We start from the raw sequence: 22,830 nt of genomic DNA, 5'->3' as shown, positions 1-22,830 counted from the left end.
CATGGAAAGAGAGAGGGGAGAGGACAAGAAGAGGAAGCCAAGAACTCGCAGGTCACTCAACAGCAGGGCTAGAAAATGGGCTCAAATTAAGGCATTTTTGTGGCTCTTCTTCTGGAATGACATTTCACTCTCCAGGCCTAGCACTGGAAACCTCAAGGCATGATGCTCTGAAAGCCAAGTGAGTTCCTTGGTAACCCCAGCATATCCTCAACAACTCTTGTGACTGATGGAATGTGAGATTTCAGAAAAGGAAGGGAGAAGGTGCTAGAGTTGTTGGTCCTGCCCCACTTCTTCAATCCCACCCCAAACCTAATGCACCACTTCACTAAATTGTGTTCACCCTGGCTACTGCAAGAATTAGTTTAGGGACTTGCAACCTGAGCCATGGTAACCAAGTTCCTTAAGCTAAAATGTTTAACACTATCTACTTATTATTATTTTATCCTTTTTAAGGGTTTTGTAAAGAGAAAGACAAAAGAATGCATACAAAACAGTGAATAGTAGGCTAGATTCACTGGGTGGCCACTGCCCTAGCCCCCTAAAGGTATCCTGGCTACTCTAGGAGGACCAAGGAAAGCTCTCCAAATTCCAAACCTCAAAGCTCATACTGCTTTCAGGAAAGCAAAACACCCATCCCAAACTCAACAAAACATCTGCATAGAAAACCCAAACTGGAAGGCCTGGGGAAAGTGTGGATTTGTTCTAATGCTTGTGCTTTCCCCAAACATGTACTATAGTGGTATGTTCTACCTGGCAGGGTAGAGGACCTCACAGTCCAAAGCAGGGAATACAATCAATAGGGCCCCCTTCCCCCACCTCTTATAATTTTGGCGCATCTATGTGTGGCAAAACTCTCCTGAGACTTCAATAAGGTCACTTTTAATGCCTTAAAGGTTTATACTCCTTGAGTATCCCCCTTTGGCCCATCACCATTTTTCTTTGGTTCCTATTAACTTATGGATGCTTTCCTTTAAAACAAAGACAACAGAAAAAAAAGAGTCCTAGTCTCACCCTAACAACACTTAAATGTAACACCCAAAAGGATTATGCTTATTCCAAATAACATACTGCATCTCAGGAAAAGCTAAGAATATTTATATGAATAGAAAAATATCCAGAAACCAACAAGGTGAAATTCACGAAGTATGCCAGTCAATAAAATAATTACCAGTCATCCAAAGTTGCAGGAAAATACAACCCAGAAGAAAGAAAAAATCAGTCATTTGAAAATGGCACAGAAATGATGCAAATGATAAAATTTTTAAAATAATTACTATACCTAAAAGGATAGAAGTCAAAGTCTGGAAAAAGAAGTGTAATTCTAACACTAGTCAATAGCGAGCTTGAGAGTCTATACTATATATACAAGAAAAGTAGATTTAACACAAATTATATTATATAATGATAAAGTAGTCAATTCATTTAAGACAAGCTAGCAATTCCAAATTCAATGCATCTAATCACAATAGCTTCAGATACAAAAGCAAAACCTTATAGAACTACAAGGAGAAATAAAGAAACCCACAATTACAGTTAGAGTTTTTACTCCAAGACAGACAGACTGCATTATGGGCCATAAAGCAAATCTCAGTAAATTTAAAAGGACTCCAGTAATACAAAGTATGTATTCTGACCACAATGGAATCAAATTAGAAATTGTTCTCATTTGCTAATGCTGCCTTTTTGCAAAATACCAGAAATGGATTGGCTTTTATAAAGGGGGGGGGGGTTTGGTTACACAGTTACAGTCTTAAGGCCATCAAGGGTCCAAGGTAACACATCAACAATCGGGTACCTTCACTGGAGGATGGCCAGTAGTATCCAGAAAACTGTTAGCTGGAAAGGCACATGGCTGCTGTCTGCTTCAGAGTTCTGGTTTCAAAAGGGCTTTTTCCCAGGATGTTCCTCTCTAGGCTTCAGCTTCTCTCCAAAATGTCACTCTCAGTTGCTCTTGGGGTGTTTGTCTGTCCTCTCTTAGCTTCTCTGGAGCAAAAGCCTGCTTTCAATGGCCATCTTCAAACTGTCTCTCATCTGCAGCTACTCTCTTCACTTCTGTGCATTCTTCAAAGTGTCCCTCTTGACTGTGGCAAGCTCACTCCTTCTGTCTGAGCTTGTATAGTGCTCCAATAAACTATTCAAGGCCCAAGCTGGATGGGCAGGGCCACACCTCCATGGAAATTATCCAATGAAAGATCTCAACCACAGTTGAGTGATCACATCTCCATGGAAACATCCAATCAGATGTCTCCAACCAATCAACACCAATACGTTTCCTGCCCACACAAGACTGCATCAAAGATAGCATTTTGAGGGACATAATACATCTAAACCAGCACAGAAATCAATAACAAAAAGATCTCTGGAAAATCCACCCCAAATAACTGAACACAAAATAAAATACCTTCAAGTATCCCATAGGTCAAGAAAGAAGTTAAAAGAGAAATTAGAAATTATTTGAAGTGGGTGAAAATAAAAACACAACATATCAAAACTTGTGGCATAATATGTGTTCCAGTTTTCTAATGCTGCTGTTATGCAAAATATCAGAAATGGGTTGGCTTTTATGAAGGGGATTTATTAGGATACAAGTTTACAGTTCTAAGGCCATAAAAGAGTCCTAACTAAGACATCTACAAGAGGATACTTTCACTGAAAAATGGCCGATGGCATCCGTAACACCTGTCAGCTGGGAAGGCACATGGCTGGTGTCTACTGGTCCTTTGCTCCAGGGTTGTGTTCCAAAATGGCTTTCTCCAAAATGTCTGTGGGTGTCTGTCTTAGCTCCTCTCTCTCAGCTCCTCTGTGTCCTTGCTTCTTTCTCATGGGGCTTTTCTCTCTAAGCATCTGGAGGGTCCTCTCTTGGCTTCTCTGGGGCAAATTCTGGGCTTCATCTCTTAGCTTAGCATCTCCAGAATTCCTTCTATCTGTGACTACAAGCATCAGCATCTGTGTTGCCTCTTGAGCTCTCTTAAATACTCCAGTGAACTAATCAAGACCCACCTTGAATGGGTGGGGTGTACACCTCCATGGAAATAACCCAGTCAAAGTTCTCACCCACAATTGGGTGAGTTACATCTCCATGGAAACACTCATTCAAAAGGTTCCACTTAACAAGATTGGGTTAAAAGATAATGGCAACTCTAGGGGACATAATATTTCCAAACTGGCACACCATGAAAGTAAGTCCTTAGTGGAAATCATATAGTACTGGTTTAGTTTCCTAGGGCTGCCATAACAAAGCATCACAAATTAGATGGTTGTGCCAGTTTGATGTATTATGTACCCCAAAATCCATATGCTTTAATGCAGTCTTGTCGGGGCATATGTATTAGTGCTGATTAGGTTGGAATCTTTGGATTAACTTGTTTCCATGGAGGTGTGACCCACCCAACACTGGGTAATACCTTTGATTAGATTATTTCCATGGAGGCATGGCCCCACCCATTCAGCATAGATTTGATTAGTTTACTTGAGCCCTATAAAGCTTACAAAACTGAAGGACTTCAGAGTAGCTACACAACAAGAGAGACATTTTGGACACAGCCATTGAAAGCAAGACTTTTGCTGACAATTTGCTCTGGAGAAGCTTAAGGAGGGCCAAAAACACCCCAAGAGCAATATTTTGAAGAATGCACAGGAGCTGAGAGAGGAGCTGGAATACGATTTGTTATCAGTAGGCATCAGCAATATGCCTTCTCAGCTACCAAAGTTTTTCCGGACACCACTGGCCTTCCTTTGGTTAAGGTATACTAGTGTTGATGCCTTAATTTGGGCATTTTCATGGCCTTCAGACTATAACTTTGTAACCAAATAAAGTCCCTTTATGAAAGCCAATCCATTTCTGGTATTTTGCAAATGGCAGTATTAGCAAACTAGAAGAGATGGTTTACTTAAAACAGCAGAAATTTACTGTCTCACAATCCTAAAAGCTAGCATTTGAAAATCAAAGTGTCAAAAGGGCTATGCTCCTTCTGAGTCTTTGGGGGAAGAATCTGTTTTATGCTCCTCTCCTATCTCCTGGCAGTTATTGGTAATACTTGGGTTTCATTCTCTGCCTCAGGTGTCATATGATACTCTCCCCTGTATGTGTCTTTCTCTGTCCAATTCCCTTTTTATTACAAGCACACCAGCCATATTGGGTTGGGGTCCACCCTAATCCAGTTTGGCCTCATCTTAATAACATCTTCAAAGACCCTATTTCCAAGCAAGTTCACAAGCACAGGACTGGAGCTTAGGACTTGAATCATGTCTTTTCTGGGGGAAACAATTCAATCCCGAACACCACTTATTATGCCTATATTAGTAATGAAGAAGAAAGATCTCTAATCAAAGATATTCATATTTGATTTTAAGAACAGATGAAGAACAAATTACAGCCATAGTAAATAGGTTGAAATGAAATAATAAAGATGAGAACAGAAACCACAAATGAGAAAAGAGAAAAAAATAAAGAAACCTAAATGAAACAAAAATCCTTCTTTGAGAAGATCAGTGAACTGATCAACTTTTAGCATGACCAATTAGGAGAAGATGAGGAAATGAGAATGACAGAAATTACCAGTATCAGAAGCTAAGAGTTGTGTTATCACTACAGATACCATAGATATCAATGGGCTAATAAGGGAATATAAGAAAGAAACTGGATGTCAATAAATTTAATATCTTAGATGAAATTTAATGTATTTTGATATATATTATATATATACCTGACTTTAGATGTTCTTTATACATATATATCTATTTTCAGTTAATACACAACATTGTCATCAAAAAGTAGTCTCAAATCTAATTCATTCTAATCAGTTGATATAAAATTGAATCTTGTCCACCTGCTCATGACACCTGTCCACTCCTTCCATTTATGCTCCTTTCCCTCATGCACATGTCCAGCCCCAGCATTCCTGTTTTGGGCCAGTCTTGCTGAGGGGCCTGTCAGGCTGGTTTTCAGGGGATCCAGGTCCTGGAAAGCTGCCCGCAGCAAAAAGAGGTGCTGCACCTACAGATCCAGAACCAAGGCCTGGGCATCTGCTCTACACCAAACTCACAGGGCATGACCTGGTAATGGATCAGGGGCTTCTATGAACATGCTTGTTGGCATTTGAGAATGTGGCTTGAAGACAGCAGGAACATTCCAAGTATGGATTTTTGGTGCCAGAAGGAGTAGGGCAGACTTTTCTTTCAAAGAATTGTGGTTGTTTCTTTGACCCATGTTGGGGTATCAAAAGGATGGTGTGCAAAGAGGTTGCCATTATTTCACCTTGGAACTCTTCCAAGTTAGAGGTGACTGCCTGAGTGGCATTTTTCAAAAAGATTTAAAAGCACATGCATTAGCCATTTCCAGATGGGTCAAGGGATAATAGTTGAGGAAAACAGTAGACACCAAAAAGTCTGGGAAGAAAGATTAGGGATTTAAAAACTTTGAAGAATAAGGGCCTTTAACAGCTCCCCACTTAACTACTGTGAATCTAAAAGGCCATATGCAGGCCCAGAATGGAGCACATGCTAACAAAAGACCTGAGAAGGCTTTAAGTCCTCACCTTTGACTGACATCCCAGCTCTGTGCTAGCAGCAAGTGAAGGCTGAGGCAAGGTTGTAAGCTGCCTAGCTAAGTATTAAAGGAGTGCCCAAGCAGACACACAGCCCACTAGCAAAGACTGGGAACGTTTTGATTGCTGTTGCTGTCGTTTTTTAGTTTTCAGGTGTTTTAAGGAAACTTATCAAATCACTAGATGATCATTAGCTAACCAAACTGAAAATTCAGTGGTCACACAAAACAAAGAACATGGACTTTACAATATTAGTTCAGAAAAGTCACTAAAGAAACAGCAGATACCACAACAGGCAGCAATAGCAAACCGAGGAGTGGGAAGATTGTAGCTCCAGAGTTTTCATTTTTGTAATATTTGGAAGGTCCAATTTTCAACGAAGAAATATAAGACAGGCAGGCTAATGGTCAAGTATGGGCTATTCACAGCAAAAAAAAAAAAAAAAAGTAAGAAAATAGAAATTCACCCTGCAAAATCCCATCTCTAGTATTGTATACTCCAGTAATGTAAATATCCTCAAAGAGCTACAGGAAACATTGGAAAATGGGATGGAGGAAATCAGAGAAATGCTAAGAGAGGGCTTCCATTAGTTGAAATCAATCAAAATCGAACCGCGTGAAGATAAAACAAAGCACTAACAGAAGTAATTAATTCACCAAATGCCGAGGTCCTGCCTCAGCAAACGTTACAGGGTCCCAAAGTGGGGGGTCGGTGCTGTCGGCGTAGTAAGGAAGGAGACAGACACGCAAAGTATCTGGGACGAAGCTCAGGGCTCCAACTATTTTAATGAAAAAGTGATTTTCTTTTATAGCCCAAAGTTACATAAGCTCTGCACCTGGATCACGCGGGTGAGAGTTGGCAAGCAACAGCATATGAAATCACAAAAACCATTGTTACTCAATTCTAGGGGAACATTGGGATTCGAACAGGGCGGGGGGAGACCGTAGCAGTGTGTGTTTCTATCCCTATTTTGAGACAACTGTTCCGGTGCAGACCTTCCACAGTTCCTCATAATATCCTCCTTGTTCTCAGTAATGATCTCTGCTCTGGCTATTTTTAATTATTTAGAAGGGCTTGTTTTTGTACCTAAAGTAAATTAGCTGTGAGCTCCATTTTTCGCGGAACTACTCGTCATTACCATGAGGGCCCCGTTGGGGTGGGTGCCCAAAGAAATTTCTTGTATGCCTCTGGCTGCCGAGGCCAGCCCATTAGGCCACTATGTGGAGCGTGTCGACTCCTGATCCAGGTTCTAACCCCTCGGACAACACAACGGGGCCGTGGCCTGTCAAGGAAGCCGGGTGAGGAATAACTCCTCCTCGCTACACTCGGAGATATTCACACACGCATTTCCATCCCCAGCAAGCATACGAGCACGGCTCGTCCTTACGTGGTTTAAATCGTCTTCTGCTTTGGGCCTTCTAATCACTTTCTCAGCGAAAGATTTTTGGATGTCAAAGGTGGGAACTGTGTAAAGGAGGATTCTGGAAAGGGCAAGGGGGGCCCCAGGGGCGGCCAGACGGGGTGGCCGCCTCCTCATAGGTGGAGGATGGGGCTGATTCGACAAGGTTAAAATCATCGGAAGGGTGCCGCAACATTTTGTCATATCTTTCGATCATTATCCAGATTATATCCCAAGTAATAACATTAGCAAAAAAGAGAAAGCAGAAGAACAAAGATTAAAAGAATCAGCATTGCAATAGTCCATCGGTGGCAGACCTTGCCAGAATCCGCCGAGGGGCCATGCCCGCCGCCGTGCGGCACATCCACAGTAATGTCTTCTGTTGAACCTAAGGCCGTGCCATCAGGTTTAGGATCAGGTGATCTGGCTCCCGACAACCAAAGAGGATCAACAAATTTGAGCCAACAACAACAAAAAAAAACAAAAACAAACGAAGAAACCTGAATTTAGATCCACTGAAATTACCCAATCTGAGAACAAAAGAAGAATGAAGAAAAGTGAAGAAATCCTAAAAAATGCATGGGACACCATCAAGCGTATCAACCTATGTATCACAGGAGTACTAGAAGGAGAAGAGAAGGAATATTTGAAGAAATAATAATTGAAAATTTCCCAAATTTGAAGAAAGACATGAGTCTGCACATCAAACAAACTCAATGAACCCCAAATGGGATAAACTCAAAGAGAGCCACACCAAGACATTTGATAATCAAGGTGTTTAAATCAAAGATAAAGAGAAAATTCTGAAAGGAGCAAGAGAGAAAGGTCTTGTTATGTATAAGGGATCCTTAATAAGATTTAAGAGTTCATTTCTCATCAAAAATTATGGGGCCAGAAGGCAGTAGAGTGACATATTCAAAATTTTGAAAGAAAACAACTGTCAACTCAGAACACTATATCCAGCAAGACTATAGGAAGGGATAGCAACAGAAAAGATGGAATTTAACAAAGGATTTTGAATAGTGAATCTCTATATAATTTTATCTTTCTTAGTTGCTAGGGTATTAAAATAGCTAGAAGGAAAGAATTGAAATAGTGGAACTGTAACCCATAGCATCCTTTGACATGTGTTCTATAGCTTTTTGTTAAATTGTAATTTGAAAGTCATAATCTTTTTGTGTATATGCTATATTTCAAAATAAGGAAATAATTGAAACTATGGTACTGTAACTCATAACATTTTTGGAATTTTCCTATATGACTACTTGTTAAATCATAGTTTGAAAGATATTACCTTTTGCATAGTTATATTTCACAATAAGGAAATAACTGTAACTGTGGAACTGTAACCCATAACATTCTTTGAAATTTATTCTCTAACTACTTGTTAAATTGCACTTGGAAAGTTATCACTTCTAAGTATATATGTTATATTCTACAATAAAAAAATGATTTAAAAAATGAAGAAGAATTTAACATATTCCCATACCAAGAAAAATTGTTGCTAGTAAACCTGCCCTCTAAAAAATGCTAAATGGAGCCCTTCAGCCTGAAGTGAAAGGACACTAGAGAGTAACTTGAATCCAAAGAAATAAAATACACGCATAAAGTTATCTACATATGTAAATACAAGAGTCAGTATAAATGTATTTCTGGTCAGTACTTCTTTTTTTCCTATATTATTTAAAAGATAGCTAAATAAAGTAATACAAGAGTCAGTATAAATGTATTTCTGGTCAGTACTTCTTTTTTTCCTATATTATTTAAAAGATAGCTAAATAAAGTAATAAATCCATGTCAGTTGGACATACAACATATAAAGATGTAACTTGTAACAATAACAGGAGGGGTGGGAACAGACCCATATAGGAGCAGGTTTTCTTTAATGGGAAGGCAGCAATGGAAGAATTGAGCAACAAAATGACCTAGAAAACAAGGAAGAAAAAAAAAGTTTAAAGTGGAGAAAAGTGAAATAGGAAAACAGTAGTATCAATAAAACCCAATATTGATTCTTTGAAAAGATCAAAAAAATTGGCAAACTTTCAACTAGTCTGACCAACAACAAAAGAAAACTCAAATTACTAAAATTAGCAATAAAGGGGGGAACATTACTATTGACATTCACAGGAATAAAAAGGAATGTAAGAATTCTATGAACAGTTGTGTGCCTTCAAATTAGATAACCTAGATGAAATGGATAAAGTCCTAGAAACAAAATGCCAAAACTGATTCAAGAATGAGAAAATCTGAATAGGTGTATAACAGACATAATTAAAATCTTCCAACAACAAAAAGGTTTAGGATCAGATGGCTTCGCTGGTGAATCTATCATAAAACACACCAGTCTTTCTCAAACTCTGTCGAAAAATAGAGAAGGAAATTCTTCCTAACTAGTTCTATAAGGTCCATATTACCCCAATACCAAAGACAGTACCAGAAAGGAAAACTACAGACCACTATCCCTAACAAGTACACATAAAAGAAAAAAAAAAAAAAAAAAAAAAAAAAGGCAAGGAAACTCAATCCAACAGCATTTTAAAAGAATTGTTATACACCAGGACTAAGTAATTCCAATCTGAAATAAATACCCGGGAGAACTGAAAACAAAGTAGAACACAAATATGTATAGCAGCATTTTCCACAATAGCCAGAAAGTGGAAACAACCAAGATGTCCATTAACTAATGAATGAATAAACAAAATATGGCATATCTAGACAAATGGCTATTATTCAGCCATAAATAGGAATGATTTACTGATACATGCTACAATATGGAACCTTGAAAACAAATTATGTGAAAGAAACTGGCTACACAAGGCCATATGCTGTAGGATTCCATTTAAATGTACTGTCTAGAATACGCAAATCCATAGCCACTGAAAGCAGATTCATAGTTCTCAAGGACTGGGGAAAAGGGTAATGGGCTTGAGGCTTTTTGGGGTGATGAAAACTTTCTGTAATTAGTGATGGTTGTGCAACATTGAGAATATGCTGGAAGCTACTGAATTATACACTTTAAAATAGTTAAAATGGTGAATTTTATGTTATGTGATTTTTATCTCAATAAAAAATCAATTCTTCTCACAAAAAATTGAATCTTACTGAATTTTTTCTTTCCCTGATTACTGTTGAGGTTGAGCATATTTTTGTTAGCTCATTTGCATTTCCTTTCTGTGAAATCCTTATAATCTCTTTTGTCCACTTACCAATTTCATTGTGTGTGCATAAACCAACGTATTTTTCTTAATAAATAATAAGTTATTACAGGGGAGCAAGTTTTTAACAGGGCCCAGAAAGATGGGTGGGAGTTGGAGTAGCAGAGGATAAACATGAAAGTATCCCAGGAATTGGCATGTTACGTGGGGAAGTAGAAATGTCATTTGCCATCTCAAAGAGACTGAGGTTCTCATACTGTTTAATAAGAAATCTAATACAGTCAAAGATTTTATTTTTGTTTCCATGCAAGGAATGAGGGATTTCAATGATCTTTTGGTGTGAGAAGGAAATCTTGTCAAATCTCAACTTTTGGAAAAACAAGCAGATCAACTGTCATATTATAATCAGGACAACTATGATTCACATAACTCAGCAACAATTTCTGAAGTCCAAATACCTCACAAAACTTCTTTATTAAAATAACAGTTACAAGGGCAGATTGATTTTAACACAAAAACGGAACAAAATTTATAACACTTTATGAACATATATACTTCTTCACATTGAAAAATAGGCATGACATTCATTTTCTACGTGGATTGAAGAAATGGACATGGAGATATATGGAATTAATTTGGAATTAATTTTTTAAGAAGTTTATTTGAAACCACCTCGAATGTCATTCTACAATATTGTGAGAAACTTGAACCATATATGTTGAATCTACAGTTTGGAGACAGGAGCACAAAGATTTATAAAAACCCTGTCTCACTCCCCCTAGGGCCCTTCACTCAAATACCAAAAGTTTAGGTGGTTCTGTAGCTCCTGAGAAACATGGGGTTTAGAAACAAAAGACCTGGGTTAACATACTCAACTTCCAGCTTGAGTGGACTCTTCGAATTGCATTTTTTTCCAAGATGAAAAACTTTGAGAGTCATGAAATTCCTAGCGGTAGTTTTGTGATTATTATCACTATTCTTCCAAGGGTGAACTTCTTATTACCTGCTAATGACAAAGCATTCTTCCCTCAAGGGAAAATGAAGCAATTATTTGCTGTTTGTCTTTAATTTGGGGCTTGGGGATTCTTGTTCTCCTGGGTCCTTTCTAGGGTTTGAAAAGTTAGATCCCATGTCCATTGCTCAGAAGCTGTGAATGAGAGTGTGAATATATCTTCTTTGTTTGCTTGCGAACTGGTGATTCTTCTCCCTGTTGTAATATCTCTTTGAGACCCTTAGACATACCTGCTTTACTAGATTCTGGGTCTTCTAGAGAGAAATGGAAGAACTGTTCCATGCCTTGTAGCTGAAGGTATCTGTGCTCTTCACCTAAGGGACCATGTCAGAGCAGGAGTTGAATTCACATTCAGCCATATGAGTATATGGGTTTGTGTGTTTATGTGTGCATGTATCCAGGGTGTGTTTCTGATTCCTAGCATGACTCTACCCCTCCTCAAACCAGAGTATGACAGGCAGCAACATCTAAAATAATTAATCTGGAAATTGACTATCTATCCACAATTTGGAGAGCAGTACAAAAATCTATTTCCTCTCAGTTATCTTTAATCCACGTTTGAGTCTTGTTGCATTTTCCTCGAAATGTTATCCCAGTTCTCCTCAATTGTCTTCATCTCTGTTGCCACAATCCTGATATAAGCTGCTATTACTTTGAACCTGAACTACTGCAATAGCCTCCCATTAAGATTCCTGCTGTAACCCTTGACTTCTTATAATTTCCTCTTCACCCACTATTTAATCATTAAAGAATGATCTTTAAAATATTTAAATTAGTCTCATAAACTTTTTAATGGGTCTTCTACTGAAACTTTCTATTATGATGGAAAAGGACTTATATGATCTGGCTCCCAGATAATTCTACGATCTCATATCTTTCCCTTGCTCCCCGTGCTCCTTAATTTTCTCTGTTCTTCATTCATACTTAGCCCTTTTGTCTCTCAAGGTCTTACACTTGCTGTTCCTTCTAAACATAATGTCCATTTCTAGAATCCTCATATGGCAGGCTCTTCCTTACGGTTCAGATCTCATTTTATGGACCTTCCCAGAATAAGCTTTCTTATGTTAGCCTCTTTTAATTTAACAGTATTTATGAAGATTGTGAATGTACATACCCTGCCATTCCATTTCTAAGTATTTATCCAACTGATATATTTGCTTATGTGGAAAATCACATATCAACATTTCTATTTATTATAATGTTGTTGGAAACAACAAAATATTAGAAACAATCTAAATGCCTATCAGACAGCTAATTATCACTTTATTTTGATAAACTAATTGATATTAACATGTTAATGAACTGTAAAGCTGAACATAATTCTTAGGGTAATAACATAGAAGGATTTTAACATAGTAGACTGTATAACAGGGATTTTTAGAGATCATCTCTGTCAAATTGGAGAATTTGTAATTATTGGAAACGCTAGTTAATCCCTAAAATGAGTGATGAGTCTTATATTGAGGCACCTTCTCAGCTCTGAAAGAGAAAGACTTTGGAGTTGGTAAATTGTCTTTAAATACTACATGAGTTATATTTTTAAAAGGTAGAAACATCATATTCTCCCTTATTATTTTGTGAACATTTACAAGAATAACACTCAGACTTATTGACTAAAGAAAATGGAGAGATGAATGACAGTATTAGCAGACAAGGAGCAGTGTTCGAAATATAAGAAGAAAAATTTCTAGTATGAGTCACTGGCATACTCAGTTTTAGGATGAGTCAAATCCTACGTATTCTGAGGATTTGAGCAAGAATGATCTGCTTTTCCTCGAGGGAGTAATTGAAGTAAGAACTTTGAAGTGCAAGTAGACTATGTTCTCCCTCTTCCCTGCACATTTCTTTAGAAAGAGGGATGGTGGACTGAAAATGTCAAGGGTTGGGAAGGAGTATTGTTAAAAGAATGGGCAGCTTTATTACCAAGTATGTCACTAGATCTTTTGTTATGTGCATAGATTCCAATAGCGTCTTTGCCTTGATTATTTTCATGTTTTACTTCTAACAAGCCTCCAAATGCTGATTTCTGGAAGAATCACAGCAACCACTGGATTATCTTATCTTTATCCAATCCAGGAAATACAGTGTTAGCCAAAGACTGTGTGAGAGGAATAGGGAAGGTTAAGAGACAGCAAGAGAACAATTGCAGAATCTCTAGTAATCTTTCTAAAAACTGGTAATTGAGCTAACCCTGGGCCCTTATATCCTACTCTCAGATTTCTGTTATGAATTCTCAGAATCCTGAAATTGGAACCTGGTATGATCTGACAAATATTTCTGATGTTCACTGTTTTTTCAAAACAGGTTGATTTGGTTTCTAGGTAGAAACATCATAACCTGAGTCCAGATTATTACTGAATGCCATTTATAGGGTAAAAAGTATGAGGTATCACTAGTTAAAATTCACATGCTGACTAGTTAAAAATATGTGGTCATTATGTGATGGTTGTGATAATTTCTCCTCCTTTCATCTCTCCATCTCTCTTTTCATCTCCAGCAAGAAAGATCAGCATGAGGAAGGATAATCAGAGCAGCGTGTCTGAATTCCTTCTCCTGGGACTCCCCATTAGGCCAGAGCAGCAGGATATGTTCTTTGCCCTCTTCCTGGGCATGTACCTCACCACGGTGCTGGGGAACCTGCTCATCATCCTACTTATCAGGCTGGACTCTCGCCTCCACACCCCCATGTACTTCTTCCTTAGCCACTTGGCCCTCACTGACATCTCTTTCTCATCTGTCACAGCTCCAAAGATGCTGATGAACATGCTGACAAAGAGTCAATCCATCTCCTATGCCGGGTGCATTTCCCAGGTATATTTTTTCTTATATTTTGCTGATCTTGACAGCTTCCTTCTCACCTCAATGGCCTATGACAGGTATGTGGCCATCTGTCATCCCCTTCACTACACCACCATCATGAGTCAGAGCTTGTGTTTCTTGCTTGTAATTGTGTCCTGGGCCCTATCCTGTGCCGGTGCCCTGGTGCACACTCTCCTCCTGGCCTGTCTCTCTTTCTGTGGAGACAACGCCATTCCCCACTTCTTCTGTGACCTCTCTGCCTTACTTAAGCTGTCCAGCTCTGACACCACAGTCAATAATCTGGTTATCCTCACTGTGGGGTCGGTAGTCATTACGCTCCCATTCATCTGCATCCTTGTGTCATATGGCCACATCGGGGCCACCATCCTGAGGGTCCGCTCAACCAAGGGAATATACAAAGCATTGTCCACCTGTGGCTCTCACCTGTCTGTGGTGTCTCTGTACTATGGGGCAATAATTGGGCTGTATTTTTTCCCTTCATCCAGTAACTCCAATGAGAAGAATGCCATTGTGGCTGTAATGTATACTCTGGTCACTCCCATGCTAAATCCCTTTATCTACAGTCTGAGGAACCGGTATATGAAAGGGGCTCTGGGAAATATATTCAGTAAAGGGACATGTTCACCATGATGGACACTGTTTTCCTTACAACTTGGATGCAAGACCTGCTCTGTCTGCACATGCAGTGTGAGCATCTTTTCCTCTCTGAATAGCTGTTTCTTATTGAGTCTTGATGTGCCCTCTTTCTACAGCCACTCTATTTCATCTTGAACTTAATTTTCTTCCATTTAGTTTTCCTGTTCATTTTGGAGTATTAAACTTATAACTGCCCAATAACATTTAGAACTTTTTTTCTTTAACTATGGTATCTTTTGCACTCTAAGCTTAAAATTTTTTTAGTAGTCATAGCTTCCCATTTTTTTGTTTTTACAGTTTACAGTCTGTATTAACACAGATTTTCCCCTTCTCAAGAAAATGAAATTATTTCTTCTGATAGTCTCATGATTTTATTTTTGAGTTTAAGTCTTTAATACTTTTGGAATATAGTTTTTGAATGACATTAATTAGTGAACTAGTTTTACATTTGTTTCAATTTTCTTATCCATTGTCCAAATTTTGGTTTTTAGTTGTGAGCACAGAGTGATGGTATGATGGTTAGGTTCACATGTCAACTTGGTCAGGTGATGGTACACAATTGTCTGCTCAAGCAAGCACTGGCCTAACCATTACTGCAAGGCTATTTGTGAATCATTAATAAACCAGAAAGCTGGTTTATTAAATCATCAGTCAATTGATTACATCAGTGGTTGATTACATCAATGAAGGGAGTGTCTTCCACAATGAAAGAATTCAATCAGGTGGATTTAATCCAATGAGTTGAAGACTTTTAAGGAAGAAGAGAAAGAACTTTCACTTCTTCAGCCAGCCAACCTCTCCTGGGGGATTCATTGAAGAACCCCATCGGAGTGCCAGCTCACAGCCTACCTTAAGGACTTTCTCTTTAGACAGCCATCCTCTCCTGGGGAGCTCACTGAAGACCTTCATCAGAAGTGCCAGCTCACTGCCTGCCCTACAGAACCTGGACTCGTGCATCCTGCCCAAAAGAATTAGGACTCGTGTGTCTCCATAGTTGCATGAGAAACTTGTATAAATCTCAAGTTTATAGATATCTCCTGGTGAACCGTTCTGTTTCCCTAGAGAACCCTGACTAATATAGTTGGTGACATCTGTATTACTGTTTGTGTGTGTGTATGTTTGTGTGTTTGTGTGTGTGTAGGGGGGAGGGGGGAGGGGGTCCTTGCCAAAAATTGAAATGAGATGGTCTCTGCAAAAAGACAGGAAAGTGTTCCAGATAGAATTGGTATAGGCCCAGGTAGTGAACGAAAACTTGTCTAGAACCCTTGGTATCCTACAATGGCCAACTGGGAACAAGGCATAGCAGTGAGAATAAACGATAAACCTATTCTTTAGGTAGTGTTGTTATTATGGGTGATCAGTCCATTATGATAATGAAGTTCAGTCTTTCAGGGTATAGGTTTGAGAATGCCTAGGCAGGATATCAGGAAATCCAGGCAACCTAAACTGAATTCAGGGCCAGACCTCAGTGTAGTTTAATCCAAATATATCTAAACATAGTTGTCATAGAAAATGTTAAAGTTTTGTCTTCAGTCTAGAGACTCGAACTGCCTTCACTCAAGGCAAAGGTAACCATATTAATTACTACATTTCAGTTACCTTGACAGATATTTCCATAGCCATTATTCCATTTACTCTTAACAATTGGTATAAAGACAGGAATTCCAAATAAGAGAGGTTTAGCAATATTTAGTGGAATTGATTCTCTCAGTACTGTATGTGTGAGGTCAAAGTCTGGGCCCTTCAAATCCCTTCAGTATTTTTCAGATTGAGCAATCTTTTAACTCCTTTACTGGAAATTTTATTTTAAACTCTAAAAAATATTGAAATAGCATACCAAATATTGAAATAGCATACAAACAAAAGAGCATATTTTATATAAATATATATATGCAGTTTAAATATATACAGGATGCTGTATACATGTATGTTTATGTAAATGACACAATTCAAACAATAATATTAAAAGAAATACATATTTAACAATCTCTACTCTAAAATATTAGGAAACTAAAAATATTGTTGAATCCCCTTGTGCCTCTTCTTCAATTATATATTCTTCTCTTGAAGGTACCCTGCATCTTGTGTATTTTCAATATTCTGTTACTTTTATTTGTAGTTTGAACTCTTCTAATATCGATCCTTCAATTTCGTTTGTTAGAACTTCATATAAATGGAATAATACTATACTTACTCTTCTAGGTTTTGCTTTTGTCATCTAATATCTCCTTGCAAAATTCACTCATATTGGATAATATTATACTCTGAGTATGTAACTCATTTATCTGTTTTATTTTCTAAGGACACTTTATTTCTTTTTAGCATTTTGCTAATTTGAACAATGCTGCTGTGAACATTCTTTACATGCAGCCAGTGCATGTACACAATAGATTCTGTAAATTATATACGCAGAAGGACAATTACTAGATAGTAGGCCATGAGTATGCTCCACTTAATTATGCCTGGTAAATTCTCTTCTAAAATAGCTATACTAATTAAAAGCAGCATCACCAGAGTATAAGGCCTATTATTTTACCTTTTTGCCAGCACTTAGTATTGATAGGCTTTTTAATTTTTGCCAAGGAATAGAGAGTTATGTCTCATTTATTTTCTATTTCCATTATTTTTAAGGTAGAACATCTTGGCCTTTATTTATTGGATATTTATGGGAGTGATGGCTAGTTTTCCACCAAAATTTCATGTCCCCCTTTCCAAACTGAAGTTGACACTGGGAGGCAGCTGACACATTTCCTATTAATCTAGGTAAAACATTGTCCCCTAAGGGAAGAGAATGTGTGTTATTTTCTGACCAGCAATTTAAAGACACTTGTGGGTCTTCTCCACTCTTGACTGAAAGCACATTACTGTTGCTGAAGATTGTTTACCTGGTCCCTGAATCATCACATAGTGAAAGTCATCTACCAACTAGGAGACCTACCTGGACATTTACAACAGTCATCATTGCCCTTATTACTACCAAATTCCTCTATGCGTAATACATGATTATGTCTTTTTTCCTCCTTTTCTATTACAATGTTTTTCTTTTGTTTATTGCCTTGTGGTCATTTTTCATATGATCTGGAAGTAAATACCTTGTCAATTGTGCATGCTGCAAAAGTCTTCTATCATTTGAAACTTGTTACTCTTTTATTTTGACTATCTATCAGTGTCCTATTTTTATTGCACTTAAAGTTATTAATGCATCTTTCATGATCTGTGTGCAAATTAGTTCTTGATTTAAAAGTACTTCTTTGAGGAAGCCACCTTGTAAATGGCAGTCATTCCATTTTATGGACAATAAGGAAGAGATGAAATCAGGAAAGGGGCAGTGGCTGAGGAAGGATGAACTCTGATTTCCACTCAGAGGTGGTGTCTTCCATTTGCATAAGTAGCTACAGTGTAGAGTTCTGCTGGCTAATGAGGTTCTGTAGTGTCAGTGTCAAGGTAAATGCCCTTTGCACTCAAAGGTATCAATACTAATTCAACACACACACATGCATACACAGACACCTGATGAATTAGAATAATCAAATATCAGCAGTAAATGCTTTGATAAGAATTCAACAGACCCCAGTTATTATAGCACTTAGAAATTTCTATCTCACAATAGATTTTTGAACTGGCATTAGCTACTGAATCATGTGCTTTTGCATTGTGATTTACACCAAACATATATGAATTTTAACAAAAAATAGAATACTTCCCTGTCCCAAGTACATAAAAAGAATATCCTCTCCTTTCATGTAAAATTTAAAAATTTGCTTTCAGTCCTGGAAATAACATATGGAAATTGATTGTTTTTACTGTAATATGAGATAGAGATTAATTTTAATCATTTTCCATATTAATAATGGAATTTTAAAAATTATTTTAATGATTCATGTTTTCTCCATTACTCTTGCAATGCCAATTGTTCATTTATCTGATTTTTTATATGCAGAAATTGTTTACTTGGATCCCTGTTCCATAACTTTATTCTTTGTCTATGCACTACTACCCCATTTTCTTAATAACTATGGATTTATGATGTGTTAGTTTGTGTGGAGAGCAAGTAAAGCTAAGCAGTGAATAATCCATGACTCAGGATTTCCGCTCCTGGCTGTATATACAGCAAAGTCAACCCTTTGTGCTCAATAAATAACCAGTATCAGAATGTACTTTGAAACTTATTCTTGGTAGACAAAAACAGAGACAATCCAATTATCCACCAGCTGGAGAATGGTTAACTAGATTGTCATATGTTCATTCTGGGGAATACTGTAGAATACCACAGAAAAAAATGAACTGATGTATACAAAAATATAGATGAATCACTTTCATAATATTGAGGGACAACTCTCACATATAAAAGATTGTATACTGTATGGTTCCAATGATATGGAGTTCAAAAGCATGCAACACTAATCAGTGATGATAGAGATCAGATGAACATTTACCCCTGGGAGGATACTGATAGGAAGGGGTAGAAGAAAGCTTTCTGTGGCGCTGGAAATGGTCTATACCTCACCTGAGTGATCACTTCATTAGCGTATACAAGTGAAGAAATACAAAAAGATGGGAATGTAAAATGTGTGTGATTAAGAAAGCATTTATTACTTATACCTCAATCAAAAATTCAGAAAACTTCAATCAAAAAATAAACTTCTATATAATGAATTTGTTTAAAAAGTCACAATAGAAATTAGAAATTGTTTTCATAATATATGATATGACATTGTACTTGTGGGTTCAGGTAATGTGGTGCATAAATACAAACTTAAAGACTTAAATACATATATCAGAAAAGAAAAAAGGCACAAAATGAATTATCTAGCTTCTATTTCCATCCATAACAGGTTAAGTGGTACCAGACTTGCCTTGTCACAGCAAATAAAAAATTCCTCCAATAAACTTGCCAAAAAAAGACTTTCAAGTCTTCCTAAGTATATTCAATGACATAAAGGAAAAGATGGATAAAATGAGTAAATAGATGGAGAATCTCAGCAGAAAATTGGAAAAACTAGTAAAAATACAAAAAGAGCTTCTAGAACCAAAACGTTAAATATATGAAAGGAAAAATCAATACCTGAAAGAAAGAATATGTGAACTTTAAAGATCAAAAGAATTACTGAATCTGAGGAAAAGAAAGAAAAATGATTGCAAAAATATGTACATAAAGTCAGTGGCTCCTGGTATAATAGCAAGTTGTCTAAAATATATATGTACTCACGTATACTCAAATAGGTACATTTTGAGTGATAGAAGGAAAGGAACAAGAGAAAATGGGACTGAAAATTTACGTGAAGAAATAAAATCAAATGCTGAGAATTGAATTTGTGACCACAGATTATCAGGGGATAGAATGTGGGCAGAGATCAGGCAACTGATGATGCAGGAGTACAGATGTTCATTAAGGCTTATTGTAAATGTTCCTCGATTGTAAGCTCCTACAGCAGTCACATCGCTTCCTGAGTTTTATCAGTTATTTAAGAGAAGTATATTTGTTCCAAATTATATTCTCTGTAGCACATTATCTAATATACCATGCATGGTCAGTTTATTTAAACAATGTAATTACATGGAACCTAGAATAGGAAATGAGATCTTGTTCCTTTGTACAAGTTAATGTAATACACTGATACATCCCAGAATACTTGGGTAAAAAATAAAAAAGACCCCTTGAAGGACTGGAGAAAAATGTGGAAATATTAAACTTCCTTACCTAGGGAATTCCTGAAATTCCTGCAAGCATTAGGGACTCCCAATTTAATGGGTGAAGCCCTCAAACTTGGGGCTTGCCCTTATGAAAATTTCTTGCAAAGGGGAAGCTAAGCCTACTTATAATTATGCCTAAGGGTAACCCCCAAAGAACCTCTTTTCTTGCTCAGATGTGGCCTCCTTCTCCTTCTTCCACCCTTGAGGGAAGCAGCAATGGATGGCCACTTACTTGCTTAGGGGAAACCTGGAAGACTAGGTCAGCTGGGGGAATACTCTGCCACAGGTGGAGTGGGAGATACAGCCCCACATTGACCCAGATTTTGGCCAGCAAAGTGAAGGCATAGGAATAATGCAGTTTCACCTCACCAGTGCAGATGCAGCCTGTGCTTGGAGGCAAAGCAGCTTCTGAGACCAATTAAGTTACTGAAAAGTACCATCTGCTGGACAGGGTGGAAGGTGCAAGGAAATTGAAACACTTTTAAAAAGATGCTCAATTTAGGGCAAGATGGCAGCATAGAGAGGAATGAAATTTAGTTAGTCCCCCTGAGCAACTAATAAACAACCAGGAACAACTAGTAAATAATCTGGAATAACTGCTGGGGGACAACCATGACTGTCCACACATTGTACACCAATCTGGGTTGGGTAGGATGGCTGAGATCACAGCACAAATTCCATAAGTAAAAACTGTAGAACCATGTCAGGAACACCCTCTCCCCATGGGAGGCTGAGCTGCAAAACCTCACTGTGGGAGAAAGCAGGAGTCCTGGAGCAAGTGAATATAGCTCATCCCAACATCAATTGGGGTTCTAATAAACAAATATGGACTGCTGAATACAAGCTACAAACATAGGCAAACCCCTAACAAGCAAACAGAGACTTTTAGTGCTGACTGACCTTAAAGAGCCAGAAAATTCCCATCCTGGGAAAGGGAGCCCAGAAGACCAAGTGCTATCTCTGGCCAATGGGTAAAACTGGGGGGCCATGGACTGGCTCTGATAGGGGGCTTTCTTTCCCTTTTTTTCTCTCTCTTAACCTGAGTGGCTCAGTGGAGTGAGCCTCAGCCATTTTCAGTTTGCAGCACTCTGACCCAGACAGAGGTGGAGATAACAGAGTCAGAGGGAAAAAGGAGCTATTCAATTGAAGAAGATAACACCCTAGAGGGTGTATCTTCCCTAAGAAGCAGACGGTGGGGCCCGCTATAGTGCCAGCCCTCCCTTCAGAACTCAGACCCTAGGGCCTGGGGGAAAACAGCCAAAACAGAAACTAAAAGGGCCACACCTCCTTACAACAGTTGGCATGGACAGACTGATGGGTGCCACTTGCTGGGCAGGTTAGGAATAGCACAGCAGCTAGAGACCTCACAGGAATGTCTGTCAATCTTCTAAGGCACACCCTCAGGGAAACTTGACACTGAATATAACCCCATTCTGAGATCTGAACCCAGTCTGGTCTGGGAAAATCTGATTGGGGTAACCAAGGAAACCAGATGCCTAGACAATAGAACACTACAAACTATACTAAGAAAAATGAATATATGGCACAGTCAAAGGAACAAACTTACACCTCAAGATACAGTTGAGATACTGTTTCACTTTAATGAAACAATCATTTAAAGATTTTCAAAGAAATATGCTAAATCAACTCAAAAACCAAATCAACAAGTTCAGGGACGATATGGCAAAAGATATGAAGGCTATAAAGAAAACACTGGCCGAACATAAGGTAGAAATCAAAAGTTTGAGAAAACAACTGGCAGAATCTACAGAAATGAAAGGCACAACATAAGAGATGAAAAACACAATGGAGACATACAATAGCAGATCTCAAGAGGCAGTGGAAAACACTCAGGAACTGGAGAACAAGATGCCCGAAATCCTACACACAAAAGAAGAGATAGGGAAAAGAAAGGAAAAATATAAGCAACATCTCAGGGAATTGAATGACAACATGAAGCTCATGAATGTACATGTCATGGGTATCCCAGAAGGAGAACAGAAGGGAAAATGGGCAGAACCAATAACAGAGGAAATAATCAATGAAAATTTCACATCTCTTAAGAAAGACATACAATTACAGATCCAAGAAGCACAGTGTACCCCAAACAGAGTAGACCTGAGTAGACCTATGCCACGACACTTAATAATCAGATTATCAAACATCAAACCCAAAGAAAATCCTGATAGCATCAAGAGAAAAGTATACCATCACATACAAAGGAAGCTTTATAAGACTATGTGTGGATTTTTCAGTAAAAACCATGGAGGCAAGAAGGAAGTGGTGTGATATATTTAAGATACTAAAAGAGAAAAACTGCCAATCAAGAATCCTATATCTGTCAAAACTGTCCTTCAAATATGAGGGAGAGATTAAAATATTCTCTGACAAACAGACACAGAGTTTGTGAACAAGATACCTGCACTACAGGAAATATCAAAGGGAGGACTACAGACAGATTGGAAAAAACAGGAGTGAGATGTTTGGAATATAGTTTTGGGTGATGGTAGCACAGCAATGTAAATACACTGAAGAAGAAGACTGTGAGTATGGTTGAAACAGGAAGGT

General features: G+C 38.0%; 1 protein-coding gene across 1 annotated transcript in view; it reads left to right on the top strand.

The window, feature by feature from the left end:
• The window catches only part of LOC119545312 (olfactory receptor 50-like), a 32,985-nt gene extending 18,423 nt beyond the window's left edge, over positions 1-14,562 (top strand). The window contains exon 3 of the mRNA XM_037850810.1: positions 13,623-14,562. Coding sequence (XP_037706738.1) covers positions 13,623-14,562 — 940 coding nt within the window. The remainder of the gene's footprint in view (positions 1-13,622) is intronic.
• Positions 14,563-22,830: the final 8,268 nt, after the last annotated feature.

Source organism: Choloepus didactylus, chromosome 10 (assembly GCF_015220235.1).
Source record: "Choloepus didactylus isolate mChoDid1 chromosome 10, mChoDid1.pri, whole genome shotgun sequence".
Lineage (NCBI taxonomy): Eukaryota > Metazoa > Chordata > Mammalia > Pilosa > Megalonychidae > Choloepus > Choloepus didactylus.
Note: the sequence above shows the minus strand (reverse complement) of the source record. Positions and strands in the feature narration are given on the sequence as shown.